The sequence below is a fragment of the Vipera ursinii genome (assembly GCF_947247035.1).
Source record: "Vipera ursinii genome assembly, chromosome: 1".
NCBI classification, from domain to species: Eukaryota; Metazoa; Chordata; class Lepidosauria; order Squamata; family Viperidae; genus Vipera; species Vipera ursinii.
The window spans coordinates 356366852-356378620 of NC_139512.1; the positions used below are offsets into that span (position 1 = coordinate 356366852).

Genomic DNA, 11769 nt, shown 5'->3' on the forward strand with positions numbered 1-11769 from the left:
CGTGGGAGGCCGTCGCTCCCAGGATCCTTTCCGTTTCAAGATGGCGCCGGCTGCCTTTTTACGGTGAGGTCGGAGAAGGCGAAACCGGTTGGGCCAGAGCTGGGAGGAGAAAATACGGAGCGAGGTAAGAAGAATTTGGGGTTTAAACGCGGAAGGAAAGAAAAAAAAAGAGGAGGCTTTTCATTTTTATAAATTGGGGCGGCATCGAGGTCGTTAAGTGAGAACTTTCCCACGGGTCTGACGTCATTACAGGGGCCTGAAAGGGGGTCCGGCTTGGGCAGAGGGGGCCTTCTCTGCCTTAAGAACAAAGATTTAATGTCCCCTTGGCATTTCCTGCTACTGTAGTCCTTAACGTACGACCACAAATCCAGCCCAACGTGTCTGAGTGAGAAACTTGTTAAGGGAGCTTTGCCCCGTTTTACGACCTTTCATGCCAGTTGTTAAGTGAATCCCTGCAGTTGTTAAAATTAGTAACACGGTTGTTAAGTGAATCTGGCTTCCCCATTGCTTGTTGGAAGGTTGCAAAAGGGGGTCATGTGATCACAGGACGCTGTGACCTTCATCAATATGAACCAGTTTCCAAGTGTCTTGAATTTCCATCACGTATTTCAGTATTTGAGACAATTTAAAGATGATGTTGTGTGCTTACAGGAAACGCATATTCGCGTATCAGACCAAAAATATTTGATAAATTCCAGACTGGGTATACAGTTTAGTGCGTCTGCTCCAGATAAGAAAAATGGAGTAGTTATTTATGTGAAGAGGAATTTAACAGCTAATCAAATTGAAGCTGATAAACAAGGAAGATATATTATAATTGAACTTTTAATAGAAGGCAAGAAAATACTTTTAGTTGGACTATATGCACCTAAATCAACAACAAGGAGAATTTTGTAAACTTTTACATAACAAAATAATCCAATGGGATTATAAATTGTGCATTTTGATGGGAGATTGGAATGGAGTGCTGGACACACAGAAAGATTAAAAAAAGGTCTTTTTAAAAGTACTCCAAATCACGCCAGATTGTCTAAATCTTTTTTTTTTTCTGAGATGAAAGATGATTTGGAACTGAGAGATGTTTGGAGAGAACAAAATTTTGAAGAAAAAGATTTTACCTTTTTTTCTGATAGACATCAATCTTTTTCTAGGATTGATTTTGTATTAACTACTAATGATTTAATAATAATAATAATTAATAATAATAATAATAATAATAATAATAATAATAATAATAATAAGTTGGAAGGGACCTTGGAGGTCATCTAGTCCAACCCCCTGCTAAGGCAGGAAACCCTATACCATTTCAGGCAAATAGCTGTCCAGTCTCTTCTTAAAAACTTCCAGTGTTGGAGCATTCGCAGCTTCTGGAGGCAGGTTGTTCCACTGCTTCATTGTTCTAACTGTCAGGAAGTTTCTCCTTAGTTCCAGGTTGCTTCTCTCCTTGATTAGTTTCCATCCATTGCTTCTTCTCCTGCCTTCGGGTGCTTTGGAGAATAGCTTGGCTCCCTCTTCTTTGGGGCAGCCCCTGAGAGATTGGAACACTGCTATGATATCACCCCTCACCCTTCTCTTCATTAAACTTTTTTTCTAGGGTTAAGAAGATTAAGATATGTCCAAGAATTTTATCAGATCATAGTCCAGTATGGTTGGAATTGGATAAGGAGAGGGAAGATAGGAGGTCTTGGAAATGAAAATTTGTTTAGATATCAAGAAAATGTGGATGAATGTAAAAAACAGATGAAAGAATTTTTTTAATATAAATATGCATAAGGGTACTCCCTATTGAAATGGTTTGGGATGCAAGTAAAGCCTATATGAGAGGAGTGTTAATATATTTGAATAATAAATATTGAAATAAAGATTGGAATATAAGCGTAAAGAGTTAGAGGAGGAAATTAAGAGGAAAGAGAAGGCTGTAATTTTGAACCCATCTGATGAGAGGGTGAAAGAAGCAATTACTTTGTTAAGAGGTCAGTTTAATATGTTGATGGCAGATCAAGTGGCAACTAACCTACGGTATGTTAAACACCATACTTTTTGCAATGCTAATAAGCCACATAGGTGGTTAGCTTATTTGTTAAGGAAAAAACAAAGGTCACGTAACATAGATAAGATAGAATATAAGGGAAAAGAGGTGTTTCAGCAAAATTATATTGAAAAGGCTTTTGTTGAATTTTATTCTAAGTTATACGCTAGGGATATAACTCAAGGTTTAGATATAGATAGATGTTTACAAGAAGTGAATATCCCTGTACTTACACAAGAGCAAAGGGAAGGGATGAATCAATTGATAAATGCTGAAGAAATTATTTTAGCAGTTAACAATTAAAAGTGGGTGAAGCACCAGGAACAGATGGTTTGACTGCCATTTATTATAAAAATTTACAGTTAGAAATGGTGGAACCTTTAAAAGAATTATTTAGAACAATTCAATCTGGAGGAGAAGTGCCTCCATCGTGGAAAACAGCTTTTATATCGTTGATTCCAAAGGAAGATCAAGATCTTACCCAAATCAAAAATCACAGACCAATATCGCTTTTAAATACTGATTATAGGATATTTGCTAAAATTTTAGCAAATAGATTAATGAAGGTTATGCAGCAAATGATTCATAGTGACCAAACAGGATTTATAAGTGGTAGACAAATGAAAAATAATGTGAGACATATTGTAGATTTATTGGAATTTTTGGAGAGAAATAACCAGGTCTCTGCAGCGCTGATCTTTTTGGATGCTGAAAAGGCCTTTGATCAATTGAATTGGTAATTTTTATTTAAAGTATTAGAGAAGATGGAGTTTGGGGATAAGTTTTTACAACCTATTAGAGCAATATATCAGAAGCAAACAGCGCAAATAATAATTAATGGTAGTCTGACAGAAGCATGTAATATTGAAAAGGGTACAAGACCGGGGTGTCCGTTGTCACCTTTGTTGTTTGTTTTAACACTGGAAATATTATTGATTAAGATACATGACTCAAATAAAATTAAGGGAATTAAAATAAAAGATCAAGATTACAGATTGAGAGCGTTTGTGGATGACTTGGTTATTACATTAAGCCAACCGACTCAGTCGGTTGTACAGTTGCAAGAAAAAGTATGTGAACCCTTTGGGATTATGTGGAGTTTTGCATGAAGTGGCCATAAAATGCGCTCTAAACGTCATGTAAGTCACAACAATAGAAAAACACAGTCTGCTTAAAATAATACTACACAAACATTAGCTGTTGTCATGTTTTAATTGAACATAACGTGTAAACATTCACAGTGCAGGGTGGAAAAAGTATGTGAACCCCTAGACTTCTCCAAGAGCTAATTGAAGCCAGGAGTGAGCCAACCTTGACTCCAATCAGTGTGATGATATTGGATGTGTTGCTGACAGCTGTCCTGCCCTTTAAAAACACACACCTGTTTGGGGTTTACTGGTCTCAAGAAGCACTGTCTGATGTGAACCATGCCTCGCAGAAAAGAGCTCTCAGAAGACCTACGATCAAGAATTGTGGACTTGCATAAAGCTGGAAACGGTTACAAAAGTATCTCCAAAAGCCTTGATGTTCATGTGTCCACGGTAAGACAGACTGTCTACAAATGGAGAAAGTTTAGCACTACTGCTACTCTCCCTAGGCGTGGTCGTCCTGTAAAAATGACTGCAAGAGCACAGCGCATAATGCTTAATGAGGTAAAGAAGAATCCTAGAGTGTCAGCTAAAGACCTACAGAAATCTCTGGCACATGCTAACATTTTTGTTGACATATCTACAATAAGGAAAACATTAAACAAGAATAGAGGACATGGGAGGACACCACGGAGGAAGCCATTGCTGTCCAAAAAAAATATTGCAGCACATTTGAAGTTTGCAAAAGAGCACCTGGATGTTCCACAGCACTACTGGCAAAATACAGTTGCAAGAAAAAGTATGTGAACCCTTTGGGATTACGTGGAGTTTTGCATGAATTGGCCATAAAATGTGCTCTAAACGTCATGTAAGTCACAACAATAGAAAAACACAGTCTGCTTAAAATAATACTACACAAACATTAGCTGTTGTCATGTTTTAATTGAACATAAGATGGAAACATTCACAGTGCAGGATGGAAAAAGTATGTGAACCTTTGGACTTAATAACTGGTTGACCCTCCTTTGGCAGCAATAACCTCAACCAAACGTTTCCTGTAGTTGCAGATCAGACCTGCACAACGATCTGGAGTAATTTTGGACCACTCCTCTTCACAAAACTGTTTCAGTGTAGCAATATTCTTAGGATGTCTGGTGTGAATCGCTCTCTTAAGGTCACGCCACAGCATTTCAATCGGGTTGAGGTCAGGACTCTGACTGGGCCACTCCAGAAGGCGTATTCTGTTCTGTTGAAGCCATTGTTTTGTTGAATTACTTGTATGCTCTGGGATTTGAAATAGTTAAAAAGACTAAACATTTGGGGGTATATCTTTCAGCTTCAAATGTGAAATTATATAAAAATAATTATGAAATGTTATGGTTAAAAATGCAAAAAGAGATAGTTGGAAAAAATTACAATTATCTTTATTGGGAAGAATTGCAGCAGTGAAAATGAATGTTTTAGCAAAATTTTTATTTTGGTTTCAAATGTTACCTATACTGAAAAAAGATTCAAATTTGGAAGAATGGCAGAAAGGTAATAAATTTGTTTGGGCAGGGAAAAGACCAAGAGTAAAATTTTAATATAATGCAAGATGTACGTGAAAGAGGTGGTCTTAAAATGCCCAATTTTAAACTATATTATGAGGCTGCTGCTTTATCATCAATTAGTGATTGGTTTAATCTAACACAAGAGAGATTATTGAATATTGAAGGATGTGATTTATTATTTGGCTGGCATGCATATTTATTGTATGATAAGAAGGTGGATAATGTTTTTAAGATACATATATTAAGGTATGCCCTGTTGCGAGTCTGGAAAAAATATCGATATAAGCTAAATTATACCAATTTGGGCAATACCTAAACATGCAATGGAAAATATAAGTGTGGGATTTAAACATGATGTGACTACATATAAAGAAATTCTTAGAAGGGAAAGGAATGTATGGCAATTAAAGCCATTTAATATTTTAAAAGAAGAAAGAATAGTGTGGTTTCAGTATGGGCAGTTACAAGCTAGATGAAAGGCAGATCAGAAAGTTGGTATTTCAACAACTGATGAAAATTTGGTTAAACAAATAAGAGATCAAAGTCCAGCGCATATAAGGAGGATATATAATGCATTGATAGAAATAGATTCAGAAACGGAACTTGTTAAAGATTGTATGATAAAATGGGCCCAGAATTTTCAGGAGCCCGTAGCGATGGATGTCGGAAAAGATATGGGTCAGAAATGTAAAATTTACACAGGCCCAAAATTTAAGAGAGAATTTTTATAAAATGTTTTATAGGTGGCATTTAGATCCTAAAAAATTAGCATGTATGTATCCGAATTACCAGCCTAAATGTTGGAGGTGTGGTTGTGATGATGCAACGTATTATCATATATGGTGGACTTGTAAAAAAGTTAAAGCTTTTTGGATAAAAATTGGGTGGAATATGCAGAAGATATTTAAGAAAAAGATAAGGTTTTGTCCACAGTTATTTCTGTTGGGTATTATTACAGATTGTACTGTTATAGATACTAAATTGATGTTGAATTTAACTACGGCAGCGAGACTTTTGGTAGCGCAATATTGGAAGAAGGAGGAACTGCCTACTATAGAAGAGTGGACTTTGAAAGTTTCAAACCTGGTGGAAATGGCAAAGATTTCAGCATATTTGAAAGAACAATCGCAACAGAGATATATTTTGGAATGGAGAAGACGGATCGATTATATTCAGAATAAATATGGGACTAAAAAGTTTCATTTAGCATATGAATAGGTATTAGTATTATATGATGTATTATTAGTTACTTAATATTGTTTAGTTATTTAGTTATGTTTAAGAGGAGTTAAAGTGTGATAGAATTTAAAACGTTTTTTTTTTTAGTTAGTTAGCATATTTTAGCTTAAGTTGGTAAAAGTTAATACCCTGTATTCAGCTCTGGGAAGTCGGGGGGGGGGAGGGAGGGAAAGTGGGGGGGGAGGGGGAGGAAATGAGTTTATGTTTCTAAAATGTATTTTAAAACTTTTCAATAAAAAAAAAGAATTTCCATCACGTGACCGTGGCGATACTGCCATGGTTGTGAATGTGAAAAACCTGTCACGCGTCACTTTTTCCAGTGCCTTTGTAACTTTGAACGGTCACTCAATGAGCGGCTGTAAGTCGTGGACGACCTGTATAAGGAAGACCTGAAAGTTTGCATTAAGTCGGCATGAAGCAGCCCTGTTGAATTTCTGCCTGTCAGAATAATAATAATAACATTCATCGGGGCACTGGGAACTATGCAACAGAACTTTGCAAAATACAAATGGCAGCTTCCTGTAATAACTCCAGCAAAGCTACAAAAAAAACCTGCGCTGCTCGGAACATCTTACATTTTAAGGAGGTACCTGGTTGAGACCTAGGATGCTGGCAGCAACCCGTGTCAACCATTAGTGCCAGTCAATTTGAGTGTTCGGTTGACTGAGTTTCATGTTTTATGAATAAAAGTTTTAAATAATAATAATAATCTGGCATCCCCATTGACTTTGATGGTCATAAGGTCGCAAAAGGTAACACTAATAAAAAAGTTGGAAGGGAACCTGGAGGTCATCTAGTCCAACCCCCTGCTCAGGCAGGAAATCCTATACCATTACAGACAAGTGGCCGTCCAGTCTCTTCTTAAAAACCTCCAGCGTTAATAACGGAATAACAGATTTGGAAGGGACCTTGGAGGTCATCTAGTCCAACCCCCTGCTCAGGCAGGAAATCCTATACCATTACAGACAAACGGCCGTCCAGTCTCTTCTTAAAAACCTCCAGCGTTAATAACAGATTTGGAAGGGACCTTGGAGGTCATCTAGTCCAACCCCCTGCTCAGGCATGAAACCCTATAGTACCATTTCAGACAAATGATCATCCAATCTCTTCTTAAAAACCTCCATTGTTGGAGCGTTCACCACTTCTGGTTAATTTTGGGATTGATTGGAGGGGCAGGGAAGGACAGGGGCTGTTCCTCCCTCCGCGGCCTTTCCAATGTGCTAGGCCTCCCTCCGTCCCCATCTTTAGTTTTAACTTGTATTTCAATGTAGTTTTATACATTATTCATATATTGATGGGGGTCCTGTCTGAGCTTAAGTGTTTTTCTTGCAGACGTTTCATTACCAAACTAGGGAATGTCACTGGTGGTACAAGGGAGTGGGGCTTGCTCACAATTAGAATATAAATTAGAACTAGAATATAAATTGAGAGCAAACCCCATTTACATTAGCACTGATGGTGTTACCTAGTTGGGTCATGAAATGTCTGCAAGAAACCACCCAGCTCAGAGAGCAACAAGGACCCCACAATCATCCTCCTCCTCACACAGATGATGTTAGCTAGTTGGGTCATGAAACGTCTGCAAGAAAAACAAGCTCAGAGAACACTCAGGACTCCTCATGTCAACCCTCAGCTACAAATATTCCCCTTTATTGGGAGTGGCTTTTCCTGTGTACTTGTACGTAAACACAGAGCAAACCCCCAAACTCTCTTTCAGCACTGATGATGTTACCTAGTTTGGTAATGAAACAGCAAGAAAACGACCCAGCTCAGAGAGCGTCAAAAGCTCTACAGTCCTCCCCCTCCTCCTCCTCCTCCTCCTCCTCCTCCTCCTCCTCCTCCTCTTGGCAAACCCCCTTCCCTTCTGGCACTGATGATGCTACCTAGTTGGGTAACGAAATGTCTGCAAGAAAACCAAGCTCAGAGAGCATGAAGGACCCCATAGTCTTCCTCCTCCTCCTCCTCTCACAAACCCCCTTCCCTTCTGGCACTGATGATGCTACCTAGTTGGGTAACGAAATGTCTGCAAGAAAGCCACCAAGCTCAGAGAGCACCAAGGCCCCCCTCATTTCAAGCCTGAGCTACGAATATTCTCCTTTACTGATATATTTATAGTTTCATTTTAACGTAAGCCAATCGCTGGAAGCTTCTCGGGGATTGCATTCTGGTGAAATGAGCAGCCAAGAAGTGTAATAAATAACTCCCATTGCTCCAAGCCAGGACCTCAAGTTGGTTCTTCTCCCTTTTTGGGGGGGAATTTTCATCCTTTACAACTTGATGATACATTTTCCATCAGTTGGTGGCTTTTGCAATCTTAAGATTTGCTAAGGTTCATTTTTACCCACTGCCTTATGTCAGGATGGAGGTTTAAGTGCCAGAGTTAGTTAACTCTTCAAAATGTGTATAGCATTTTCACTGTTCTGCAGCGGAAGGGGATATTGTTGGCCTATAGAAGATTGCTTTGCAAAAAAAGGGAACAATTGTTTGCGCTAGCTCACAGTGACATTCTCTCCCCGGTTCACAATCTAATCTGTTCACAAAGTTCTATGAAGAGGTCCTGGTTTCTTATAGTTCTTGTTTAAGATGAAGAGGATTTTCTAAGTATTATAGACAAAATAGACAAAACAACGCTATAAAGAATGGCTCAGCCCTGAAACTTCTAAAACTGGCTTTGGGATAGAAGCACAGCACAAAACCATAGTTCGGGGTGCCATGAAAAAGGAACTTTGCAAGCTGCTCAAGGCCATAAAAAAAATCCAGTTCCCTTTAAAACCCCATAAAATGTTTAGCTACCAATAAAGAAATCAAAGTTTAAATCTGTAATGTCAATTGTTTGCTTGTTGGTCATATTCTTTGGATGTTTTTCATTGTTTTTAGCTGTTTTGTGGTTTTAGAATTGCAAGCTGCCCAGAGATGGGCAGCTATAGAAACTGAATAAATTTATAATTTGTCTCTCACTGAGCCTGAAGCAGCTCATGTGCTTGTTACTTCTCCCTCCCATTTTATTTATAATTATTTTTCTTCTGCTTCAAAAAAAAGGTCATCTTTTACTTCAAACACAAATGCTCATGTTACTTTCATGAGTCAGTTCTTCTAAGTGGCTTGTTAATTGCCACAGGGCTACGCTTCATATAAATTTGAGAGCTAGTTGGATCTAGTGCTTAAAACAACTCCTAGAAAATGGGAGATGGTGAGTTCTAGTCCTGTAGGCATGAAACTGGCTGGAAGCCCTTTACGCAATCACTAGGAGCCTGTAAGGTCTAGTCCAGGGGTAGGCAACCTTGGCTCTTTCATGACTCATGGACTTCAACTCCCAGAATTCCTGAGCCAGCATGGGGGGACTATGGCCCCTTCACAACTTGTGGACTTCAACTCCCAGAATTCCTGAGCCAGCATGGGGGGGACTATGGCCCCTTCACGACTTGTGGACTTCAACTCCCAGAATTCCTGAGGCAGCATGGGGGGGGGACTATGGCCCCTTTATGATCGGTGGACTCCCAGAATTCCTGAGCAGTATGGGGAACAATGGCCCTTTGATGACTTGTGGACTTCAACTCCCAGAATTCCTGAGCAGAATGGGGAACAATGGCCCCTTTATGATTGGTGGACTTCAACTCCCAGAATTCCTGAGCAGTATGGGGAACAATGGTCCTTTGATGACTTGTGGACTTCAATTCCCAGAATTCCTGAGCCAGCACGGCTCAGCATGGAAACCTCTCCCTTTCCCCTCAGCATGGCTGGCTCAGGAATTCTGGGAGTTGAAGTCCACAAGTCATAAAAGAGCCAAGGTTTACCTACCCCTGTTCTAGTCCCTCCTTAAGCATGAAAGTTGGCTGGGTGACTTTGGGCCAATTACCAGGAGACGGTAGAATTCTACTCCTGCCTTAACCATGAATGCCAGTTGGATGGCGTTGAGACAGTCACCAGAAACTGAGTTCTGGTCCCTCCTTAAGCATGAATGCTAGCTGGGTAACCTCAGGCCAGTCACTCTCTGTTAGACCAGGGCTTTTCAACCCGTGGTATGGGTACCACCTGTGGTACATTGGCACCTGGCAGGTGGTACGCAACCATCCTAGAAAAGTGGTAGCAGGGGAGGGGAATGAGCTGAACCGGTGGCAGCACCGCACAAGCCTGAGCGAGAGAAGGCTGGAGCTGCAGGGCTTTTGGGGCTCAGCGGAAGCGCCAAGATCAACGTCAGGATCCAGCTGGACTTTGGCGCTGATCCTGGCGCTTCTGAACCCAGAAGAAGCACTGATCAGTTGGAATGTTGCAGCATCTCCAGGGTCTTGTGATTTACATTCAGACGCTTGGAAACCAATTCATATTTATGACGGTCACAGTGACCCAGGGTCATGCGAAGGGACCAAAACCTGCTGCAATCACTCAGTAGAGGGGGGAGAATAAAAAACCAAACACCCCCACCCCACCCCCGCTGCCAATCCTCAACAGAAATGCTCACAACAATGAAAACCTCGGACAGGAGGAAGAGCGCCACCGGGCGGGCAGGCAGGTGTCTCACTCGGCTGTGGCTCGGGGGGCACTTTTTTCAGGGCCATTGTAACTTTGAGCAGTCACTAAGCGAACTGTTGTAAGTCGAGGACTACCTGCACTTCATCACTTTTTTTCCTTTTGGGGGGGGGTCTTCAAGTTTTTGACCCCTTGCTAGGCAACCGGTGGTCCTCGGATGTTGCCCTATCCTAAAAGTAGCGCAACGGGTGAAAAGGTTGAAAAGCCCTGGCTTATTATTTATTTATTTATTTATTTATTATTTAAATTTATATACCGCCCTATTCCCGTAGGACTCAGGGCGGTTTACAGGGAGAATTAAAATACATAACATGCAAAATTAAAATCAATTAAAACTATGATTAAATTACAGTCCCTAAGGTTAAGCTAAAACCCAATAAATTAATTAATTAAAACCCCTCAGTCTGGGCCAAACAGCTCGAAGAACCAGGTTTCCAAGTCCCTGCGAAATGAGCGAAGGTCGGGGGCAGTCCTGAGTTCCATGGGAAGTTGGTTCCATAGGGCCGGTTCCATAGGGTTCCATAGGGCCAACCTGTCTCTCGGGAGTGACAGTTGAGGGGGAAAATAGAAAAAAAATGTTTGGGATATGTTTGCCGCCTTGACCTCTTTAGCAAAGATGAATAAAATCTGTTTCTCGTTTGTTCTGCCTGGCTCGGTTGAAGGGACGGTAGTATCTTGGGTTTCCGAGAAACGCATCTGCATTCCGTGAACGGTTCTGTTTTTCCTCGCAGGAAGCCACGGTCCTGAAGGAGGAGGAGAGCTGCCCCACCCAGTCGAAGCCATGACCGCCGTAGTGGCCAAACGGGAAGGCCCCCAGTTCATCAGCGAAGCAGCCGTCCGGGGCAACGCAGCCATCCTGGATTATTGCAGGACCTCCGTCTCGGCTCTGTCGGGAGCCACGGCCGGCATTCTCGGCCTCAGTGGCCTCTGCGGCTTCATCTTTTACTTCCTGGCCTCCGTTTTGCTCTCGCTGCTTTTGGTGTTAAAAGCCGGGCGGCGATGGAGCAAGTACTTTAAATCCCGACGGCCACTCTTTACCGGCGGGCTGATCGGAGGCTTATTCACATATATTCTTTTCTGGACTTTCCTCTACGGCATGGTGCACGTTTACTAGGAGGAGGAGGAGGAGGAGGAGGAGGAAGAAAAAGAAGAAGAAGCTATAGCCAGGACACCTCTGAGGAGCGTGGCCCCAGACAGATCCTTCCTCTCTGATGCCCTAACGCTGAGGATCCTGGTTCGCTGCTTGCCCTCTTCGCACGCTCCCTAACTTATGTCGGAACGCAAGCCTGTAGAATCCTGCTAATTAAACAGAATGTGAAACACCCTTTCCCCCCCC

General features: G+C 41.2%; 1 protein-coding gene across 1 annotated transcript; it reads left to right on the forward strand.

Moving 5' to 3' along the window:
* Positions 1–14: 14 nt before the first annotated feature.
* On the forward strand, positions 15–11769 carry EMC6 (ER membrane protein complex subunit 6). Its single transcript, XM_083379897.1, has 2 exons — positions 15–124; positions 11165–11769. Exon 2 carries the CDS (start codon positions 11215–11217, stop codon positions 11545–11547), a length of 333 nt encoding a protein of 110 aa, XP_083236023.1. The 5' UTR covers positions 15–124; positions 11165–11214; the 3' UTR covers positions 11548–11769.

Excerpts from the sequence above, each read along its gene's own strand:
- EMC6 (XM_083379897.1), top strand. The coding sequence starts at position 11,215 with ATGACCGCCGTAGTGGCCAAACGGGAAGGCCCCCAGTTCATCAGCGAA.